This window comes from Misgurnus anguillicaudatus, chromosome 19 (assembly GCF_027580225.2).
Source record: "Misgurnus anguillicaudatus chromosome 19, ASM2758022v2, whole genome shotgun sequence".
In the NCBI taxonomy this organism is placed as follows: Eukaryota; Metazoa; Chordata; class Actinopteri; order Cypriniformes; family Cobitidae; genus Misgurnus; species Misgurnus anguillicaudatus.
Window position 1 is genome coordinate 38,969,166 of NC_073355.2, and position 23,741 is coordinate 38,992,906.

The 23,741-nt window shown below is 38.8% G+C and overlaps 1 protein-coding gene across 1 annotated transcript in view; it reads left to right on the plus strand.

Annotated features, from left to right (window-relative positions):
• Positions 1-23,741, plus strand: part of LOC129421018 (Fc receptor-like protein 5) — a 92,607-nt gene that overhangs the window by 29,682 nt on the left and 39,184 nt on the right. Inside the window, exons 3-10 of the mRNA XM_073856670.1 lie at positions 5,380-5,643; positions 5,748-6,017; positions 8,188-8,325; positions 8,449-8,607; positions 8,704-8,982; positions 9,236-9,487; positions 9,576-9,686; positions 19,387-19,653. Coding sequence (XP_073712771.1) covers positions 5,380-5,643; positions 5,748-6,017; positions 8,188-8,325; positions 8,449-8,607; positions 8,704-8,982; positions 9,236-9,487; positions 9,576-9,686; positions 19,387-19,653 — 1,740 coding nt within the window. The remainder of the gene's footprint in view (positions 1-5,379; positions 5,644-5,747; positions 6,018-8,187; positions 8,326-8,448; positions 8,608-8,703; positions 8,983-9,235; positions 9,488-9,575; positions 9,687-19,386; positions 19,654-23,741) is intronic.

Consider the following 23,741-nt stretch of genomic DNA (forward strand, 5'->3'; position numbering starts at 1 on the left):
TACCCCCTGGCCGCTGACTACATGTCCTAGATAGGTCACCTTTTTCTGGAACAGATGGCATTTGCGAGGTTGCAGCTTTAGGCCATGCTCCTGGAGGCAACGAAAGACCTGCTCAAGATGCTGTATGTGGGTGTTGAAGTTGGGCGAATACACAATGACATCATCCAGGTAAATGAGGAGAGAGTCATAAACCTGAGCACCCAGGCAGCGTTGCATTAGCCTCTGAAACGTGGCCGGAGCATTACAGAGGCCAAAAGGCATGCGTTCAAACTGGTATAGACCAAAGGGCGTGGTAAAGGCAGTCTTTTCTTGATCTGCAGGTGACACTTCCACCTGCCAGTACCCGCTTGCCAGATCCAGAGTTGAGTACCACTGGGCCTTGGTGAGGCTTGGGAGGGATTCCTCTATACGTGGCAGTGGGAAGGAATCTTTATGCGTTACTGCATTAAGCCTGCGATACTCTACGCAGAACCTCCACGACCCATCCTTTTTCTTCGCCAGAACAACCGGGGCAGCCCACGGACTTGAACTCTCTTTTACAACGCCACTCTCCAACATTCCTTGTAGTAGTGCCCTTAAGTCGGGGTAAAGGTTAGGAGGGACTGGTCGGTACCTTTCTCGAATCGGTGGAGCTGTGCCTGTGGGGATCTGGTGGGTGACAACTGCAGTCTTCCCAAAGACGTCTTCATGGGCTGCAAATACCTGGGACCACTTCCGTAGGAGGGCGGCCAGTTGGGCTTGCTGGCCCCCGGTCAGGTCCTCACCACACAACTCAAAGGCTGGGTGATCTCCAGTCTGCGTCTGTTCTACGTGCATAACGTCAATTTCAACCAACTGGGGTTCGATGTTTCGTAGCACCAGTCTGGAACGTCCCTTTATGTTCCTTGAATCTATCTGGGTCACTGAAGCAAGGGGGCGCCGTTGTGGCAGCTCCAGGGGGAATGGGTTAGGATTGCAGACACGTAGGGGAACCTTCCCATCTTGTACCCAGCTCAGCGATCTAGCAACACACCACTCCAGACCATGGTGATCCAACCCTTCAACTAAGACGGCACAATTAGGCTGGTTAGTAGCTTGTGGGACGTGGGCCCAGATAATCATCTCGCTTCCCGGGGGTAGTACTACAGGTGGTTGTCTCTGAAGCTTAGCTACACCTTGGAGCTCCACCTCAGACATAGAGCTGTTTACTCTCTGGCAGGCGGCGAAGGCTGCATCCCATGCTTTCTCTGCAGAAGGGGAGAACACAGATTTAAAAGCTGCAATACCAGGGTGTCTACCCTGGAAAATGCCCGCCCAACAGTCTGCCACAACATTCATACCTAAAAGTCCATATTCTGTGTTTATGCAGTCGTCTCGTACGATGACCACCCCCTTCTCATGCACTTCCACGCCTCCAATGTTAAAATTCAGCACGGCATAACCCACATAAGGGATCTGAAGTCCATTGGCGGCTCTCAACGCCAACCAAGATATTTGACTGGGATCTTGGATACATTCATTGCTAAAATGACGCTGGAACAGGGCATGGCTAAAGAGTGTAACCTGAGAGCCAGTATCTATTATGCATGGGATCCTTCGCCCCTGGACCAGCACTTCAACCTCTGGGCACTTACCCACTATAGAGGGCCTCTGTAGGGACTCGGTTATGGGCCCCTCCCGATTCACTGGCCCTGCTGTGACCGGGAGTATTGAAAACCCAACTGAGCTGGACGTCTCCTAGGACAAAAACGCTGTATGTGTCCCACTTCTCCACAATCATGACAAATGGCGCGGCCTTGAGCATCCCACTGGTAGCGCTGTTGGCCAGGGGGGGCTGACCCCAAACGTTGGCGTCGGGAATCACGGTCTAAGTGAGGACGCCAATGTGATGAGAACGGTGCCTCTGTTACTGGAGATTGTGTTGTTGAGGCTTGGCCCAATTGCCCCTTCAGTTCTTCTACCAGGGATTTCCCCAAGAATGTTAGCTGTTCCTTTAATTCCTGTTGTAATTCAGTTCGCAATGAATCCTTCATTCGTTGCCAGTCAGAAGCACTCATCCTTTCGTCCTCCACTCCAGTTGGTGTCGCTGCTGGCCTTGATGGAGGGATCGAAAAGGTTGGACAAACCTGAACCTCTTCCTCTGGGGCCAGCTCCTGTTCTAGCGCTTTTGCTTCGCTACAAGTATCAGCAAATGTGGATGTTGGGGCCCGGCGGATCTGTCTTGACAATTCCTGCTTTATCAGTCCATGCCTTAGACCCATGATGCATTGAGTTCGCAGCAATTCATCATCTGTTCCAGCAGTCAGGGGTTCCCTAGCCCGCCACCTCTGATGCAGTTCACGTAGACGGAGGGTAAATGGTCCTACCCCCTCCCCTGGTTGCTGTTTACAATTAAAGAACTGGATACGTAGTTGAGCCACAGACTGTTGACCACCATACAATGAAGCTAAGGCATCTAGAATTTTTACATCAGTATTTCGTTCTCCTTCAGCCAATAGTATAATTTCCCTTTTAGCATTCCCCTCCAATGCACTCAGTACAAAATCAACCCGCTGCACCTCATTCAGCCCCTGAGCCCGAATAAAAGCCTCAATTTGGTTTCTCCATTCTTGAAATTTAGAGGGCCCCCCTTCACCAAATTTTGGGACCCATGGCCCCCCCATAAACCATGGCATAAATGCATTTACCTGAGGCTGCTCGCCGTGACTCATATTACTTGTGTATGTCAAGGACCCTGCCGACTACGCCAAAATAGTGTAGAGAACTTAATTCAACTACATGCAGGGATCCTCACCCTTGTTATACACAAGTAACAGGCTTACACCAAAAGTCATATGAAAGTACAAAATTTATTAATACACAATTTTAGAACAAACAAACAGCATAAAACACAATTTAAAAGGGAAAGAATTATATATGGTATTTCGAATTCTAGGGTTAGGGAATAATCACAATCTGGCGCCCCCTGGTTAGACTGTGAATGAAAAGGGCTATCTCAACAAATCACACCAATAAAGTCATAACACGGCAAACAGTCACACGTGAGATTTACACAGCAAGGGCAAATAACAAATTTTAAATCAGTGTAAATACTGCAAAATTAACCCCACACATTTAGAAATAATACGACTAATTTGGTTTGATCAGTATAGAAGCTCTAAAAACAATTCACAATTATACATCAAACACAGGCGAGCAGCCAATATCCCACAAAATCAGGAAGACTTTACATATGCAACAAAGTCACAATCATAATGTCTAAAAAGCAGGGTTTCATCAAACACAGTCAACAGTTTCGTCACTCACGGCCCCGCCCACTTCGCACTCGTAGTGCGGGAATGAAGCGCTACAGATGAGGCAATGACAGCGATACACAAGCAACTCTCGGCTCCAACGATTTCCCGGACACGATGGCCAGCGAGAGAAACCGGAACTGTAGAACAGATCTGTGAAACAGAGGAAGAGCAATCAGTCCCAAATCGTCACACATCAATGTCCACTCTTTCGTACCCGGGGAGAGTTCACACTTCCCTCTACACGAATAAGTAGCGCGCGTTGTTTGTCTCTCGTGGACCTCTCGCTGCCCGGAGTCAATCGCGATCGTCGTCACTGCATGTATCGATCGGCATACAGCGTTGAAGCTTATCTCGTTGCAGTTCCCCTCTCCGTCAAAGAAAAAAAAACCCGAAAGGGCTGCATGCTGGCGCTTATATTCTGTGAATCTTCCAATCATGTTACACCCCTGGCTCATCAGCAACATTGAACACACCTGCGAACAAAAGCTTGGAGACACACATGCACACCTGATAAACATTAACCCACCCTCACAAGATGTCAAACGGTCAGTGTTCACCTCCCGTTACATGCACATTTATCAAAATACCTTCTTTTGTGTTCAACAGAGTAAAGAAACTCATACAGATTTGTAACAACATGATGGTGAGTAAATAATGACAGAATTTTCATTTTTGGGTGAACTATCCCCTTAAATCCTTACACACACATAAGTCATATGAGTTTTTAAGATTTATCTGTGAAATAAAAATTCTATGATTGATCACCTCAACAACTCGTTGATAAACTTTCACAACTCCTATACTGCAGATATAACCCCAACTCTGACTGTGCAGCCACAGACGCCTGTGTTCATTGGTGACTCAGTTACTCTGTCCTGTGAGGTTCATCAGTCCACTGGATGGGAGTTTGTCTTTACCAAACTTCCAGACACTAAATACTATGAAACTACAGGAACTAAAACAATCAGATCTGTGCAAGTCTCTGATGGAGGAGATTACAAATGTATAGCCAGAAGGAGAGACCCTCATGTTTACACACAATACAGTGAATCAATAACAGTGACAGTACAGGGTAAGTATTTATACTCACATAATACACTTCGTTCTGAAAACACATTAATATTTTTTCATATGACACTGAACATGTGACAGGATAAAACTTTAAGGGGTAGTTTCCCAGACAGGGATTAGCTTAATTCAGGACTAGGCCCTAGTTTAATTAGAAAATATAACTAGTTTTAACAAACATGCCTTACTAAAAACATTACCTGTGTGCATTTTGAGGCAAAACATAGGACACTGATGTATTTTATGATATGTCAGTGCAAGTTGTTTTCAGTTTGGACAGCTCTGAAAAATGTTTTAGTCTAGGACTAGTCTAATCCCTGTCCGGGAAACCACCCCTAAAAGCTTTGCAATAAACATGACACTTTATAAAACAATGGTTATAATTTTGTTTAGAATAAACAAAACATTTTTTACTAATAATTTGGTGAATAATGGTAAGCACACAATTGACGATACCCATTGACTTCCATAGTATTTGTTTTTTTCTACTATTGAAGTCAATAAGTATGTACTGTGTGATTACCATCATTTATCTTCTTTTTGTTCAACAGAATAAAGAATCTCCTACAGGTTTAGATCAACATTAGGGCGAGTAAATTATGACAGAATTTCATTTTTTATGAACTATTCTTTAACATTTAAATTATAAATACATATTCATGTTTCAAAGAAAGTTTAAATGAAATTTTGTTATTTAGTTAAATATTTAAACCATACTATTGAAATACTTGTTTCAACAGATATTTTAAATCTACAATAAATTCATACTTATTGCATTTTTTCAGTCATTTTATATTTTTTAAACACACTTTTAAACCATTTTATTAAATCCAATTTTTCTCTTTCTTTCATTTTAAATGTACGGTATTTATCTTTCTTAACAGTGATTTTAAATATATTTACTTTCTTTACTGTTTTTATATCTTTACTGTTATTTTATTCTTTTTTTCTCTTTGTAAAACAGTTCTATGTAAAGCACTTTAAATTACCTGTGATTAGGCAGGTAATAAAATAATATAATGTTTTATATTGACAGATATAACACCAACTCTGACTGTGCAGCCTCAGACGTCTGTGTTCATTGGAGACACAGTTACTCTGTCCTGTGAGGTTCATCAGTCCACTGGATGGGAGTTTACCTTTATCAGACCATCAAACACTGAATTCACTGAAACTACAGGAACTAAAACAATCAGATCTGTGCAAGTCTCTGATGGAGGAGAGTACAAGTGCAGAGCTGGAAGAGAAAACCCTCAGCGTTACACACAATACAGTCAACCAATAACAGTGACTGTACAGGGTAAGTATTTTATACACTTTGATCTAATAGTATTCCTAAGACAGTGAAAGATCAAGTAATTGTACAATATTGTTTTCAATGTGACTTTTCCATCATTGTACAGAAACGACCAACACCTCTGTTGTCTGTTGACCCTGCTGATCATGTATTCAGAGGAGAAACTGTCAATCTCAGATGTGTCATCAATGGAGGAGGAGTCAGCAGCTGGCAGTACAGCTGGTATAAAGATTCAATCATCCAGCAGAATAAACTTCAGTATTACACAATTAGATCTGTTATTGAGTCTAACGCAGGTAAATACACCTGTAAAGGAACAGAGATCAGAGGACCACGATACTCACACATCAGTAATGCAGTTACACTCACAGTATTAGGTGAGTCTGTTTATCTGTATTCATCATCATCCACAATATACTATCATATTCAACTCATCATGACAAACTTTTTAACCTGTAGTTTGCCGGTTTATAGACAGTTTCAGCGGTAGCAACATAAAACAAACATATCAGTTCTTTTAGAGTAGTAAGCTGCTGATAACAAGCTAAATAAACAAAAAAGTAGATAAACTCAGTTCAAATTAGCTAAGCGTACCAAAAACTACATTACTGTGTAAAATGTGGAGTATTGTCCTCCATATTTATTAATCTGAAAATATTTTTAAGTACAGCTTTTTAATTTTTTACACGCCTCCTTTTTTTGCGCTGAACCGTGCTGTGGTTTTCATTCCAATGACCGGAAATGAAAAGGCTGAATCAAACTAAATTATCGTTTTGGAAAGCCAGCAGAAGATGAGCAGACAAAGAGAAGGAGGGAAGGTGAGAAAGTTAATGGTTATGCAGCAAATAGGCTACAATGTGGGATGCAATACGACTACCAATGAGATTCAAACCTACACTACTGTTCAAAAGTTTAGGGTCACTTGAATAAAATGTTAACTGTGATCTTAAAAATCATTTAATCTGAAGGTTTACGGTTAAATGCTTGAAATTAGGTTTGCAGTAAAAATATACATGTGCCAAATAGATTCATTTTTGTTATTAGAAAAAAAAAAACATTTTTATTTTTCAAATAGATAACTTACACTGAATATTGAAGAAAAAGCAGCCAATGAGTGTGTTTACATGCACAGTCTTACGTCAATTATCCTTAATAAACTGATATCACGTGGGGTCATGTAAACACGTAAAACGGTTTTCTTTAATCGGGGAAAGCCCATAAACGGCGTAAGCAAAAACCGATCGACACAGGTAGTTTTTTGCTTATTACCCCGATTTGGCATGGCATGTAAACACCTTAACCGGCTTTCTCACGGTTTTCTCCATGTGCGCATGTCTCCGCGTGTGATAAATAAATGTCAGACGGGGAAGTAAGCGCAAAGTAACGCATAAACCTACAGTCACATTAGCTACAAAAGTAAGCGACACTGACCGACACGCACTTACTTGATGGGCGTTCCCTAGCTAGTATTTAAAAGCGGTATCAAAACTCACTTCAGATGTATTTTTAAGTTACAAGAACGATGTTTTTGGATTTAAAAGTATTTATTTCTCGATAAAAGTAACAAAATATATGAGATAAATGCCAAATTTTTCCGCCATCTTTAATTCTTTTCTCTGACTCGGCCACAGACCTACGTCACGCTGCACCTTCACTCCGATAGGCAGTTGCTTTGTCGCATTGCTCAGCATTTGCATAAAATAGCCTGCTTGTCTATTTTGGCCACACCTTGCTCGCGCAGCGGCTCGCTTGTCGCTGGCAAACGGCCACTCCCGTTGAAAATGAATGGTAGCCTGTCGCTCGGTCTCTTGTAGCTAATGTGACTGAGGGGTAAAAGTCTCTGCTCTACTAAAGTATAATAAAAACTGATGTTATATTTACAGGTTCTGGAGACACGAAGAGAGATAAAACAATATAGCTTGACACAGATATGCCGTCGGCTTTTTGATCGACTATTATGTACTATAGGAGATGACGTTACTACCTGCGAGAAACCTGACAAATCTTCAAGTCCCATGTAAACGCAGTTGTCTGCATAGACGGTTTATTGATTCGCATGTAAACGCATGAAAACAGTTTTTTTATAATAAGCAGATTTTTGATAGTTATCCACTTATTCTGTGCATGTAAACATACTCAATGAGAGCCCAGATTATATATGAACTCCTTCAATGCTCTTTAAACATGTATGGTTTTGCAATTTCTAGGCAAAGGGTGACTTTAATGTATGCATGACATTAGGCCTGTCACGATAGCTACTTTTTAAAAAGGTCGGTTAATTGCCCCAGAAATAATGTCAATAGTCGATAGTATTGTCTTTTTAAGATCATTTTATGTCACTGATTAAATATGACAATAAAATAACATAATAATGTAAGTACATCCTTTCTAAGAACACAACTTCTCAAACTACCGAATTCATGTTAAAATATCGTTCGATATAAGCATTACAGTGACAGGCCTAGTAATTCGTTACTTTTATAATTTAAATAAATATTCCCATTACTGAGTGTAACATGTTATTCACAAGAGATTGATCACTTTCAGATAAACCACAGACAGTTTTAAGTGTTTCTCCACAGCAGTGGTTGACTGAAGGAGATTCAGTGACTCTGATGTGTGAGGTTATAAATTCATCTACAGGCTGGACATTCAGCTGGTTCACTGTACAGAGTCATTCCTCAGGTAATATCTCATTCATCTCATGACATCAACAGAATCTGGTTTATTTCATAAATTTTAAGGGTCAAATCAGATTGTCACTGCTGTTTAAAAGACTGTATGGCACACTTTCATTTTTTTTTACAGATTATGATCTGGTGTTAAACAGCAGTGGAGGATCTAAAGGCATCTACACAGTGAGTTCAGTGACTGTGAAGCACACAGGAGTTTATATGTGCAGAGCAGAGAGAGGAGATCCAGTCTATCACACAGAGTACAGTAACACACAAACACTGTGGATCACTGGTGAGTTCATCACACACAACTAAACAACAACAATCTCTTACACTCTATGTCTTATATCATTCATTTATTCATTTATCTCTTATAAAGAGGCGTCAGGTGTTTCTCCTTCAGTCTCTCTGATCATCAGACCCAAAAGATCTCAACACTTCTCATCTGAATCTCTCTCTCTGAGCTGTGAGGATCACAGTAACTCTACTGGATGGACAGTGAGAAGATACACAAACACATTGGGAACTTGTTCATCATCAGACATAATATCTACAGGGACAACATCTACATGTACAATCAGATCTCTCAACATATCTGATACTGGAGTGTACTGGTGTCAGTCTGAATCTGGAGAGAAACTTCATCCTGTTAATATCTCAGTACACAGTGAGTTTATAATCCTGTATTTATTTGTTTTAGAGGCAGAAAATCTTTACCATCAGTGCATAAAAACACATGTAGCATTAAACCAAACGATGCTCTTTAATTTTCCAAATGATGCTCTTTAATTTTAAGTCCATGGAATTTTACTTCATTTTTTAAGCATCTGGCACATGTAACAAGCTGATATAAAATAATACAAAACAATCTGATATGTTTTTATAATGTATAATCATCAGTATTTTCTTCTGTTATGTAGATGGTAATGTGATTCTGGACAGTCCTGTTCATCCTGTGACTGAAGGAGATCTTCTGACTTTACGCTGTTTATATCGAGATAAAAAACCCTCTAACCTAAGAGCTGAATTTCATAAAGATAAATCAGTGGTGCAGAGTCAGACTACAGGAGACATGATGATCATCTCTACAGTCTCAAAGTCACATGAGGGTTTCTACTACTGTGAACACACAGATAGAGGAGAGTCTCCAAAGAGCTGGATCTCAGTCAGAGGTGAGAGTCTATAGAAGTGATCTCAAGTGATTTAGTTTGTTTGTTGTTGTTCAGATATACTGCATAATAACATGTGTTTCTGTTTCAGGTATTTATCAGGAGGAGATGTCTGGTCTCAACATTCTTACTTTTCTGCTGGCAGTTTTTCCATATCTGTTAGCGACAGTCGTGCTGGTTGTCAAATGCTACAGACTGAGAGGTGAAACATCTGACTGATTTATTGGGTCATTATATTTGATGCTGAATTCAACAAATTAGCCACTTTGACAACTTGGACTTTATATACAGGATATATTTAAAGAGTTTGGTTCCAAAACGCAATAAATCCATTTTGACAAATTTTGGTAAAAACGTGTTTTCTATACCAAGAAAGTGACAAGATGAAAACAACTATTTTCTGTTACAAACTTTCACATAGCATCTTTAGGTTATAAAAACATAAAAAATTCAAATCCATAACTTGATTTTCAAAGATTTATTATAAAAACTGATTATTTTTTCCACAAAATGCAATAAATCCATGACAAGTTTTTATTCAAAATGCTATAAATCTATTGAATCAATAGCCTATATAAATGTGCATTCATCTTTGTCATGTTATATTCATTTAATTGACTAGTTGTACACACTAATTAAAAATATAAACATTAATGTTATTAATCAAAACACTTACTTTGTCATATTAAGAACACTGTCATTGCGGTTACTTGACGTCTTCGCTTAACGTCTTTCACAGCGATCAGCTGTAAAATGTTTTTGGTCCTGCTCGATTTTCGTTGACTTTGAGTAAAATTATGTAAAGTTTTTCATAAGATCCTCTGGGGTCAATGTGTTAGCATGAGAAGCTTGATGCTGTCGGGAGAACAAGCACCCGTCTCCCGAGTGCCTTTCAGGGAAATTATTACATGTTGATGGCTTACGTTTCTTTCCCATCACAGAAAACCATCACAGGTTTATCAATGCAATTAAAGTATTATTTTGTTTTGTTTGTTGATCACAAAGTACAAAGTAGATGAGGAAAACTAGGACTCCGTGTACTCAGCGCGCCGCCATGTTTGTTTACATTGCGTGAATGGTGCGCTGTAGGATTTATTGCGTTGTGTAAAAAAGGGGGAGTGGCGTTTATCGCATTTTGGAAAAAAAGGGACATAAGATGGCGGATATTGGATTTTGCTTAAAATTAAAAATTTACTTTTAACTACTGACCTGATATAATACTGATTTTGTCAGTAACTAATTTTTTTTCAAAAATGGCGTTTATCGCGTTTTGGAACCAAACTCTTCATTTGTTGTGTTTGATGTCGTGTGAAATCAAATCACCACAAAAGTGACTGGAGAGCAGACTGGTATTTTCGACTTCATGTGGAGCCACAAGAACAAACAGGCGAATTACATTAAAGTACCGCAAGAGCGATTTGAGAAATCATATGAAGGAGTTTCCTTTCGCATCGCTCTCTCTGTACTTTGACATGACTAAGCGGTAGGAATAACTCCAAATGAAGTCAAACTTGCACACGCTGTGTTGCTCACACGACACTGTAAACAAAAAGTCCCTTTAGTCAATAAGGGGTTTTTGATATAATCCAACAGCCTTTAGTTTCTTTTTCAGCAGTTTGCTTGTGCTAAAAGTGTTAAACTTCTCGTCTGAAATGTGTTATTTTTTATATCTATGTTTAAGATGTTAATGTATTGGATCTGAAAGGTAATTCATAGGCATCTTAAATGTGCATTAATTTAAAACATTTACACCATTAAATTACTGTCTGGTAATGTTAGTTAGCGTTACTATTAGCTATTGAAAGAGGGAATTTTTTAATCCTTTCATGCACAGGTTTGCCATGGACTGAAGATTGTAAACTGTTTATTAAATACTTTAACAATACTGTAAAAAAGACTTATAATAAACTGAATGATCTCAATTATATGTAGATCTGGGATGACTAATTATAAGGGTGAGAAGGGGAAATTACAGTATATTCACTACCAAAAACTAGACTACACCACTGTGCCAGACTGAGCAGGGCTTTTCCTGTTTAGTTTCTGTTTATCTACTTGAATATCTTTTTAGAGTTGTTTTGCTGGTCTCTGTCACCGTCAGCTTCCTCACTGATGGATTTGTCAGGGCACTTTTCTTCATAAAGTATATTTGACATTATTTGCATTAACATGAAAAGTGCTATACAAAATATATTTAAATTAACCTGTCTCTCTGATTCAGGATTTTTCAGTTTAAATACATTAACAGGTTAATGACACAATAAAATATTTAAGCACTTTTGTAGCTAAATTTGTATGGTAGCCAATTTCTGCCATGTGCTTCATAAAATGAATTATAGTCATAATAATGATGAGATTAGAAGTACAAGATTTCTGTAGTTAATGTCACCATGAAACGGAAGTAGCCATTGTCTAATTTCCCCAGTTGTGACATTCAAGTAAAATGGCTTCTGAACTGAAAAGGGTAGAGCTGGACTTGAATTTGTCCATCGAGAACTGATTGGATTGTGTGAAGTTGGGTCGTGTTGCTAATTGCTAATCACTGCAATATATTTCCGGACTCCGCTTACAATATGACCAGAAGTAAAAAGAGATCATTTTGAGGAGGGGGGAGATTTGCGTTTTTAAATAAAGTTTAAAGGGCACATGAATTTTGTATATATATATATATATATATATATATATATATATATATATATATATATATATATATATATATATATATATATATATATATATATATATATATACAGTATATGAAGTTCACAAATAGGTTATTGTAAAAAACATCACAATATTCCAAAATAAATTACAGATTTTTAACGTTTTTTTTAATTTAATTTTATTTCAACTTTAATCTGAAGGTGGTAAACAAAAAACATCTCTTCAAAAACTAAAATTAATTTAAAAAGGTTGCACAGACAAAATGTCTGGAGCATATGTGATCAAAATGGCGTGTGTGGTTTTAATGGTGTTCTGGATGTTTGCTGACTGCCACAGTACAAAGATCACACCATGAAGTCTCTGTGTTATTCTGGTCTCCAGTTACACAGCAGCTCAGGTTTTCTTCCTTAAAGGTTTTTTGTATTAAATCTAAATATTCAGTAACATAACATCACTCCTCAACAAGTTTGATATTTGGTATCATTTATAACTATACCACAACTGATGCAGGATGAGTTTTGGTCTAAAGCTCAATACTGTAATGAGTTTATTTAGATTTCTAGACCTACGTATAAACAATAGGTATAGTTATTGTCCTCTTAAGAATCAATGATGTCATTCACAGGTTCATATATAGCAGCACACATAAGTGTTATATGTCTGATGGAGGTTAATTTCAGTGTGGTTTTAGTTTCAGTTCTGCTATGTTAACTAATGTGTGAAAAACAGCACTCATCATCAGCTTCTAATATATTTTTCCATTACAAACACTCTACAACCATTATGTCCAGTTGATAAATACTCCATTTAGTCTTGCTCCATTTAATGCTGTATGAAAATGTTAAACAACAAAATATTTGTGTAGAAATACTAGTCTGCGATGCTTCATTTGTAGATTATATCTGAAACATTCATGTTGTGCATAATGTGTTAGATCCGTGGATCTAAATTTTTCTCACTTTAAGTCCCTCCACGGTCCACAACAGTTTGTAGGCCCCCCTCACAATATCTACTTAAATAAATCAGTTAATAACTTGGGATAACTAGAAAGATAAATATTTGTAAAAAAAATCACTGAGAAATATTCAGATTTTTATTTTAATGTGTGTACAGTAGATCTTCTAATAAATAATTTCAAGCCACCGTGAGGCCCCCTAGTGGGCCCGTTAAAAAACTGTTACAGAGAAAGCCTTGAGGTCGAGTGTTTAATGTTTAAGTGTCAGTCATCAGTAGATCAGTATGGAGTTGATTTCTCTTCCTCTAGTTCTCTGTGAGTATTATCTTCTCTCTATGAATTTGACTACACATCAATTACTGTCACATTGTCTACAGGATCAAGAGATTTACTGCTCCTGTATTTTTACTAAATCTTTTCATGCTTCTCTCATGATATATAAGTGAATGATGTTTATGTGAATCAGTCAGTCAGTGTGTAGATAGAGTTGTGTGTGTGTGTGTTTGAAACAAAAATGTATGTGTTATGTTGTAGGTGAAGGATCGAGATCAGTGTTTGTTCAGTTGTTGTGCACAGTTATCAATGCTTTATTTAAGGCTTTAAAAAATCATGTATTTGCGATGTGAAACCAGAACACTCTTGTGGGTTGTTCCAATTCACTACCTTTCGGGTTGTTTGTGTACAAAAAAAGGCCACTAAATTAAAAGGTTGTAAAATGTATCAGATAAAAAATTCTATTTTTTTTCATAAATCAAATTTTTCTTCTGTTGATCACCATGTGGCACCATTAACCCTTTAGTAGGCCTGTGCAAAAAAACAGAGCTTATCCTTATCCAAAGTGGATGATCTCATTAGTGGATAGAAGCTGAAACGAATAGGTGGAATACTTGCAGCTAGCCTGTAGAATGTAATAGTGTGACAACATGTGAGTCCTTCTTAGTATCTGGAGGAGAACACTTCTAACACAGTCTTACAATCCATAATTTCATGTATTAAAAAAAAAAACACTCACCTGGTGAGTCAGACCTTGCATCTCCACACAGCTCTATTGACTCGCCTTCACCCTTTTGTCTCATAAGGCGCTTGATGAGATTCTCATGATGATTCCTGTATGCAAAGTGTACTACTGGAATAAGGTAGTGTGATTGGATGGAGTAGTACTGCAATTTCTACAAGAGTTGCAAGTTTAGTATTCTGGCCCAGTCGTGTATTTCAGTGAAAGTTGTTCCAGAGAAAAGCTTAGCAGCAGAAACAAGCAGGTTATTCTGTGCCATTCCTCTTGCATAAGGACATGATGCCCACCTGCCATGGTGATTGTTCATACATGTCCATTCAATCTTTATTTGGCTGCCTGCAGTTGTAACTTTTTTATCAGTGATGGGTACGGCACATGTATGGCATGTTCTAAACAGTGTCATGAGGCTAGACTCGTTCACAATCCATTTTCTTTCATTCCACTCCCCTTGCCTTTCTGTGGAACATGAACTGGAGGTTGCGCTTGATGCTGATTGTTGACTGAGGCTGAAGCTTGTGTCTTTTGGGTCATCCTCAATAGCCTCTTTCACACAGTAATTCTGGTAAATTACCATGAATTTACCAGAATGAATTTACCAGTAAATACAAAAATGTGCTGTTCACACACGCAGTGGCGTTCCGTTATTTTACCAGTAAGACATCATTCACACATCAGTATCAAAATACCGGTAAATTTGTTGAGAAAGCGGAAGTAACGTACCTGTAGCACGCGGCGAGCTCAGTGTTGTATTTGTAAACAATCCACGTCGTTCCTAACCACGGTCCGTATTTTGTTGTCTGTGGTAAACAGTCGCAAAGTTGCTCATGACCAAACAACATTGAATGAGCTGACGTCAAACCGAAAATGCGTTTTTAACAACAGTACTGTTTGCACAGGCTTCACAGAGGGCGTGCTAAGGATGTCGGCAATTCGGCGGTAAGCTGTTTTAAACAACTTTGGTGAAGAAATGTGGACGTAAACTTCAGGTGTGCTCAACTTTCAAGCAGCATGTGTGTGGAAACGTCAGTAAACAGTTCGGGGGTAAACGCGTCATCTGTATTAAAACTATGATTGGCCCAAAGCTGTCTGCACGGTCTGACGTCGTCCGTTCTAAATGCCGGTAATCCTATAATTTTCGTTTACACACAGCGCTTACCGGTAAATTACTGGTAATCTTACAACCTGTCTTACTGGTAAATTGGGAGCACTGATTTACCGGAAAGGTTCTGTTCACACATGACATGTTAACGGCAATTTACCAGTAAATTACCAGTAAAGACTGTATGTGTGAAAGGGACTATTGATTGAGGACATGCTGTCAGCCATCTGAAGCATCTCAGTTTCACAATCAACTGGCTGTTGAAAAGTGAAACAAAGTAATGCTTAAAGTTCTAGTGATAATAAACATTGCATCACAACAAGTAAGACAAAACAATATACAAACTTACAGATAGTGACAGCCTCTCCCTGATCACAGGGAAAGCAAGGTAACTGCCAGATAAGGACTTCCTTGGTAATTTCGTGGAGTGTTGAGGCCGTTGCTGTGGGACGGTGAGAACAAAGGACAGGCTGGAGGTAGAAGGCAGATCCTTCACAGGAGTTGAAGAAAGGGGAGCGTTGAAAACAAGGGGTTCTTCACCACCAACAGCCTGTAACATGTTGCAGAGCACACTCTCTCATCAATATTACTGATAAAGCACTGTTGTAATGATGGCTCAGACTGTGCCATTTCAATGGTGGTTTGAATGGTTTCTAGAGAAATATTGTTAACTTGTTACATCTACATTTGCCAGAGAAACTATTAATTTTTATGATTCCGTAACGATTAATCGCAACTAACCATTTTCAGAATAAAAGTTTTTGTTTACATCATTTACATATGTTTACTGTGTATAATAATTATGTATATATAAATACACACACACACACACACACACACACACACACACACAGACACATATCAGAAATAATTACATGTGTATAAACATTATTATATTTATTTATAATTAATACTACATACAAGTATAAATGCTTTATAAATATATTTTTTCTTAAAATTATACATGTATGTGTGTATTTATACATACATAATTATTATATACATATATGAAGTATAGAAAAACGCGTATTCTAACAAACAATTAGTTGCGATTAATTGTTATGCAACCCTAATTATTTTTATTGGGTCATTTAGGGAGATTAGCTACACTATACATGTCTGGAAAGGTTATTGTATAAGGAGTCAGCATTGTTTACATTAGCGGCTTTTGGCTCATTGTGGGGCTGACGTGTTTTACAATTCTTATTTGGACAAATGTAAACGTAGATTTTCTGTTTCCTTCTACAATAACCTTTCCAAAAATGTATAGTTTAGTTTGTGTCCGTATAACTTTTGAGTCAGATGTTCATGCTAAACTAGTCATACAAATAACAACATTGTATATTGTTTAGCTTACCCCGATGTCATCTTCGTCAAGCGTTGGTCCACTAATCGTCGGTACAGCTGCTCTATTCAGAAATAGTTTCTTCTGAGACTTTTTTCGAGTACCTGTAACGTTATATTGAACATAGTCCTCGCGCCGAAAGTGTAAGCCACAAACACGATGGTCAGCTTCTCGAAGAAAATCTACAGGGGTGTTTATGTCAAACCCGAGGAATGAAAGCCACAACTTTAGTTGTTCAAGGTTGTGGTAAGGAAGCAGATGACAACACCGTGTTCGAGGGATTGTACCGCAGTTTCTGACCGCACAAATTTTTCCCATATTTGATGGCTCAGTGACCAGCCTCAGGTTTGAAGTTGAGCTCGATTGTGACTGTCTATACGGCAAAGTGGTTGTCGCCATCAAGTGGTCGGGAGTGTCCTAACGCTTCAGACTTAAATATAGAGCGGAAGTATATACGCGGTTGTGAGGTATCTCAAAAAATAGTTCCACTTTAGCAGATAACACGGATTGAAATCATACATTGCGCCAATATATTTGTTTTTAATCATCAACGAACACCACGAACCACTCGGTGAGTAGCACGTTTTTGAAAATGAACGTTAAGTGTTATTTTAATTACATGTTTGTGCATGGCCATTGACTTCCATTCTGAAGCAGTCAAGAGACGCTTCTAAACTAGTCAAAAAGTCAAGACACGACCCATTGTCAAAATTTCAGTGTCCATCATTGTAGTTCATTCAAAACAAACCAGAAATGAGACTCAAAGTGTTAAATACCGGAATTATCCTTTAAATGTCAGTGGGCCGGTCTGTCTAGCAAAAAAAGACGCTAACTGGGCTGCTCAGACAAAGATAGTATGAGATGTGCCCGGTGTGCCAGATGGCCAGTCCGCCCCTGCACGCATGCAAAACGCTGGTATGCAGTATCCACGCGTGTTACCACAGTACCAGTGCGTCCGTCAATGAAGAAGCAGCTTGGCAAGTTTAATCCACAAATGAAGTAGAAACAACAACTTGTTGTGTATGTTTTGATGACCAGCAGTAATGGAAGTAAAAAAACAGCGACTTATGTTGCAGTTTGAGTTAAATCACTCCTCTACTTGGTCCATCTTTGTTCTTACCTTCGCAAACGGAAATACCCGTAACACAGTTTTTTTACCTGACGGGAGGGGTTCTAGTGATCCAATCACATTGCTTGCGGTCCGCGTAAAACTGACGCGCTGTGGTGATCGGCAGCCACACAGAGGCTACAGATAATCTACGGCAAAGCTATGGTGTAGACCTTACGGTACGCACGATTATAAATTTGACTTTACTGCCCAACACACACGCACACACACATTTATATACATATACAAAAACGACAGGATCTATACATCAAAGTATTTTACTTTCAGATGGTTTATCAGCTTCATGTTTAACTGTAAGTTCTTTTTGTTTGTTTTTTATAGTGCTGATTTCATACATCCTCTCTCAACAAACTGCAGGTGATTCATTTTAAATCATTAAAATATAAAAATCCTGTTTAATTACATTTGTGTATTTTGCTGGACATAATGAAAATACTTAAAATGCTTAATCAAATGTGTAGTTTTATTCTAAAACTTTCATCAGAGAGCATGATAGGCCTAATATAGTCTGATATATCAGTTTTTTGGCTAAGATGCACTTAAATAACATAATCAAGCAAAATAAAAGTAATCCCAGTGGCTCCCAACAATATTGATATCTTATGAAGTGATTCGATCGATCTGTGCAAGAAACTGAACGTTTTTTTTTACAACAGCCTCTGCCAAATGTCATTAAAGGAATAGTTACCATTATTTATCAAAATATCTTCCTTAGTGTTCAAAAGAAAAACTCATGCAGGTTTGTAACAACATGAAGGTGAATAAATGATGACAAGATTTGCATTGTGTGATCTATCTATTTAAAGGGAAACTTTACCCATTGAAACATTAATCTTTATTGAAAGTGGGTCATATTTGTAGATTTAGAAAAGCATCTTTCTGGAAAGCATCTTTTGCAGCGATTTTTGTGTGAGCATATCAGTGAATACCCCTGACCAATCGGTGAGTTTCACGTCTTTGTAAACGAAAGTTTAATGCATTTTAGGAAGGATTGTTCCAGTGCACCTATGCAGCCATTGTAGAGGTGGGAGGTGATACAACAGAAACCGAAAATTCTCGGGCCAGCATCATATGTCAAAATTTCACTCAAAAACGTTTTATTTCATCATAAACAATCTGAAAACAGGGCTTTAAGTGTAAAATACCGAACTTGTTCTTTAACAGTCAGGCAAAAATGTAAGATCTGTATCTAACATTGTATCCAATAATTTTACACAGTAATGTTAGCTCAGTGTAATGATTGATACGCTTTAGAAGTGATTTGAACTAAGCTAATTTACAGGTTATTTATTTAGGTTGTTATCACAAATAGGCTAGTTGTAATTGATTTTATGTGGAAGTCTACCAGAAGTTAAGTTTGATCCACAAGCCATTTGTTTATGTTGTTGCCACTGAATACCATACAATACATTGTCCTAAATAGTTTTACATGTTTTAAAGTAATGAAGAATTTTGAAGAAAGCTAAAAAATGTCCTCAATATTTAATTCTAAATATATTTTAATGTAGTTAAATATAAATGAAGATACTAATTTAGTTCCTTTGTTTCAAAGTCAACCAAAAACACGATCTATCTATTTAAATCCACACACACTTGAGTTTTCAGATTTATCTGAAAAATAAATATACACTATTGATAATTTATCACCTACAGCAACAATATCTTGTTGATAAACTCACAACTCCTGTAATGCAGATATAACACCAACTCTGACTGTGCAGCCACAGACACCTGTGTTCATTGGAGACAAAGTTACTCTGATCTGTGAGGTTCATCAGTCCACTGGATGGGAGTTTATCTTTACCACACCATCAAACACTCAATCCACTGAAACTACAGGAACTAAAACAATCACATCTGTTCAAATCTTTGATGGAGGAGAGTACTGGTGCAGATCTAGAAGAAAAGAAAACCCTCAGGTTTACACACAAGACAGTGAACCAATAACATTAACAGTACAGAGTAAGTATTTATCCTCACATAATACACTTCTTATAGCACTTATTATTACTTCCTAAAACACTGAATGAGTAGCACTAACAGTTATATACAATAAATCACATATATGTTCAAGTAAGTGTTTATACAATATTTAACACTTTTGCAATGTGAATTATTTGCCATTGTACATACAGAAAGACCAACAGCTCAAGTGTTTGTTTGGCCTGCTGATCATGTATTCAGAGGAGAAACTGTCAATTTCAGATGTGTCATCAATGGAGGAGGAGTCAGCAGCTGGCAGTACAGCTGGTATAAAGATGATGCAGACATCCAGCAGAATGAACATCAGTATTACACAATCAGATCTGTTACTGAGTCTGATGCAGGTAAATACACCTGTAGAGGAACAGAGTCCAGAGGATCACGATACTCAGACATCAGTAATGCAGTTACATTGACAGTATCACGTGAGTCTGTTTATCTTTATTCATTATCATCCACAATATACAGTCTTATTCATTATATTATGACAAACTTTATTTCAACCTGTAGTTTACAAGTTTATGTAATCGGGATTCAATCACTTCTACAAGAGCCCATGTCCTACACAATGTATACAAGAAAAAAAAGATATAAACAGTAAAACATTAAATGTATAGTTGAATATTACAAAAGCTACACATGTAAAATAAATGTGTTAATACAATTCATGTTGTGTCTAGTTAACTCTTTCACCGCCAGCGTTTTTTAAAAAGTTGCCAGCCAGCGCCAGCATTTTTCATGATTTTCACCAAAGTTTAATGCCTTCCAGAAAATGTTCTTCTTCAAATATATAAACATACAATATACCAAATGAAAGAACAGACCCTCTACTTTCAAACAAAAAAAAGTTTCATCCTACCTTGAGCAGTTATTTTGTTATCAGCTTTTGAATATGGGTAGGTTTCTGCGAAAACACCACAATTTGAGCAAAAAGCAGAGATAATTCCATTTTTGTGACGGACTTTTATCATAGAGATCCCATTCAGAGCGATCTTTAAAACAGACACGGACATGCAGCAGCTTGCCAGAGGGCAATACTTCTGGGTTTAAAAAATTGCGGAAGGGCGCCACCTAGTGGATAATAGCGGTATTACGGAAAGACGGAAATACTCGTCATTGGCGGGGAAGCATTTTCTCTTGATTGACGAGATATCTCGTCAATGGCGGGGAAAGAGTTAAGGACAACACATTTAATGACACATATCTGTTATTTTTGGAACAACACTATTTGTGTTGTTTTTAGACCTGTTTGAGTCGTGACTCACTAAATTAACTCATGAGTCGCAAGTCTCTAGTATCATTAACCCGGATCAGTTGAGTTCTACTACAATTCAATGTAAAACCATAAACAGCGCCACCACACACACAAACCTCTTTGAACATTATTAATGAGACTTCGCTCGCTCTACAGATCTACAGTAACCGGCTGATCTGTGCGAGAACTGACCCGAGATTATCACTCAGAGCCGGGAAACATTGCAAACTCGAAAGACCTGCTGATCCGCACGAGCCGCGAACTGACCTGAGATTCTCACTCGGAGCCGGAAACAATGCGGACTCGAGAGACATGCGGATCTGCTCTGACTCGAGAATCTCTCAACTCGTAACTGGCTGATCCGTAACCGCTGATCCGCGCGAACTGTCTCTCGAATCGGAGCCGGAAACATGGCGGCGCGACCAATGCTTGCAGCGGCCTCTGCTGACACTAGTGAAAGTTTGTCAGTGCTAAAAATAGTCTCGTCCCTGCCTTGTAAAGCAAATGGGCGAAAATATGTATATGACCGCGACTTTCTATTAGATATTAGACAGTGATGCGGGAAAAGGCAACCGAAAGACCTAGATCGGATTAACAAGATCAGACTGCTATGCCGAGACTGCATATCGGGGAAGCATCATCGCCGGCGCTGTGACAGAACATGCAAGCGGGGGAAGCGAGGAGGGCTCAGCGCTAGGCTAAGGGCTAACCCCTGCAAGCCGGCTGTTCCCTCGGTCCTGTTGGCAAATGTTCGCTCATTGGACACTAAAATGGATTATATCAGTCTTTGGAGATCGTCACAGCATGGAGTACGGGACGGTTGCATCTTTGTGTTTACAGAAACGTGGCTGACGGACAAAATCCCAGACTCTGGAATTGAGCTAATGGGGCTAACACTCCATAGAGCGGACAGAGTGATGTCACCATCGGGTAAGCTCCGAGGAGGAGGCCTGGCAATTTACACAAACAATTCGTGGTGCACTGATACTAGAACTTGCAGCAATTTTTATTATTGCAGTGTATGTTCCTCCAAATGCAGATGTAAAGCAGGCTATGGAAGAACTTTACAAAACCCTGAGTCAGCTACAAACAACCAATCCGAATGCATTTTATATTGTTGCTGGGGATTTTAACAAGGCTAATTTGAAGTCTGTTTTACCTCATTTTTACCAGCATGTTACATGTGCAACAAGAGGGAAAAACACACTTGATCATCTGTACACAAACATCAAAAGTGCGTATGCTTCAGTACCATTACCTCATATTGGCAGCTCGGATCATTTGACTATTCTGTTGAAACTTAAATACAGACCTAGAGTGAGACAGGAACCACCAGTAGTCAAGGAAATTAGAGTGTGGCCACAGGAGGCTTTCTCATCCTTACAGGGCTGCTTTGAGTGTAAAGAATGGAACGTTTTTAAGGAAGCATCAACATCTGAGGATTCTATAAATCTGGAGGAATATGCAGAGACTGTGTTGGGATTTATTAGTAAATGTACTGATGATGTGACTGTTAAAAAAACTGTCAAGCTGCGTTCAACTGATAAGTCTTGGTTTACATCCAAGGTTGGATCACTGCTAAGGGTTCGGGATGCTGCATTTAGATCTGGTGACACTGAAGCGTACAATTTAGCATGAAAGGATCTAAAGAGAGCAATTCGAGAGGCTAAAAGGGAGTATGGGAAAAAGCTGTCAAGTGATTTTAACAACACAAGGGATACAAGGCGGTTATGGCAGGGATTTCAGACAGCTATAGGCTACAAGCCTACTGTCCGGATAACAGAAAATGATACATCTCTACCAGACAATCTTAACACATTTTTTTCACGGTTTGAGATCACAGATGACAAATTAGCACAAAGGCAAGTGCTGCCTCCCATCAACCAGGCACTCCAGCTGACGCCAGACAGCGTAAAGAGGGTCTTCTTAAAAATCAACCCTAGAAAGGCGGCTGGTCCAGATCACATCCCAGGTTGTGTGCTGAAGAAATGTGCAGAACAGCTTCACAGACATATTTAACATCTCCCTCAGCCAAGCCAGAGTGCCCATCTGTTTTAAAAGCTCAACTATAATACCTTTGCCCAAAACACCAAAGCCATCCACCATGAATGATTACCGTCCTGTAGCCCTGACCCCAATTGCTATGAAATGCTTTGAGCAGCTTGTTATGAACCACATCAAATCATGTCTTCCAACCAGTCTGGACCCATTGCAGTTCGCATATAGAGCAAATCGATCAACGGAGGATGCTCTATCTACACTGCTTCACCTCAGTTTGACACATCTGGAAAACAGGAACACTTACGCAAGAATTTTATTCATTGATTTTAGCTCCGCTTTTAATACAATTTTGCCACAACAACTTATTGAAAAGTTGTTATCACTTGGAGTGGATCTTGGCATGTGCAGATGGATTTTGGACTTTTTGACGGAGAGACGGCAGACAGTCAGAATAGGTAATAAAATATCCAAGACAACCACAGTGAGCACAGGATCACCACAAGGGTGTGTACTTAGCCCTTTACTGTTTACGTTGTTGACACATGACTGTTCTGCTAGTTTTACCACCAATTACATTTTGAAATTCGCTGACGACACCACAGTTGTTGGCCTCATTACTGACAATGATGAGTCGGCTTATAGAGAGGAGGTGGAGCAGTTGACAGTATGGTGTAAAACAAATAACCTCGTCCTGAATACTGAAAAAACGAAGGAGATGGTTGTTGACTTTAGGAAGACTAGTAATCGGCACCATCTCCCATTGAACATCAGTGGTTCTCAGGTGGACATAGTACACAGTGTCAAGTTCCTG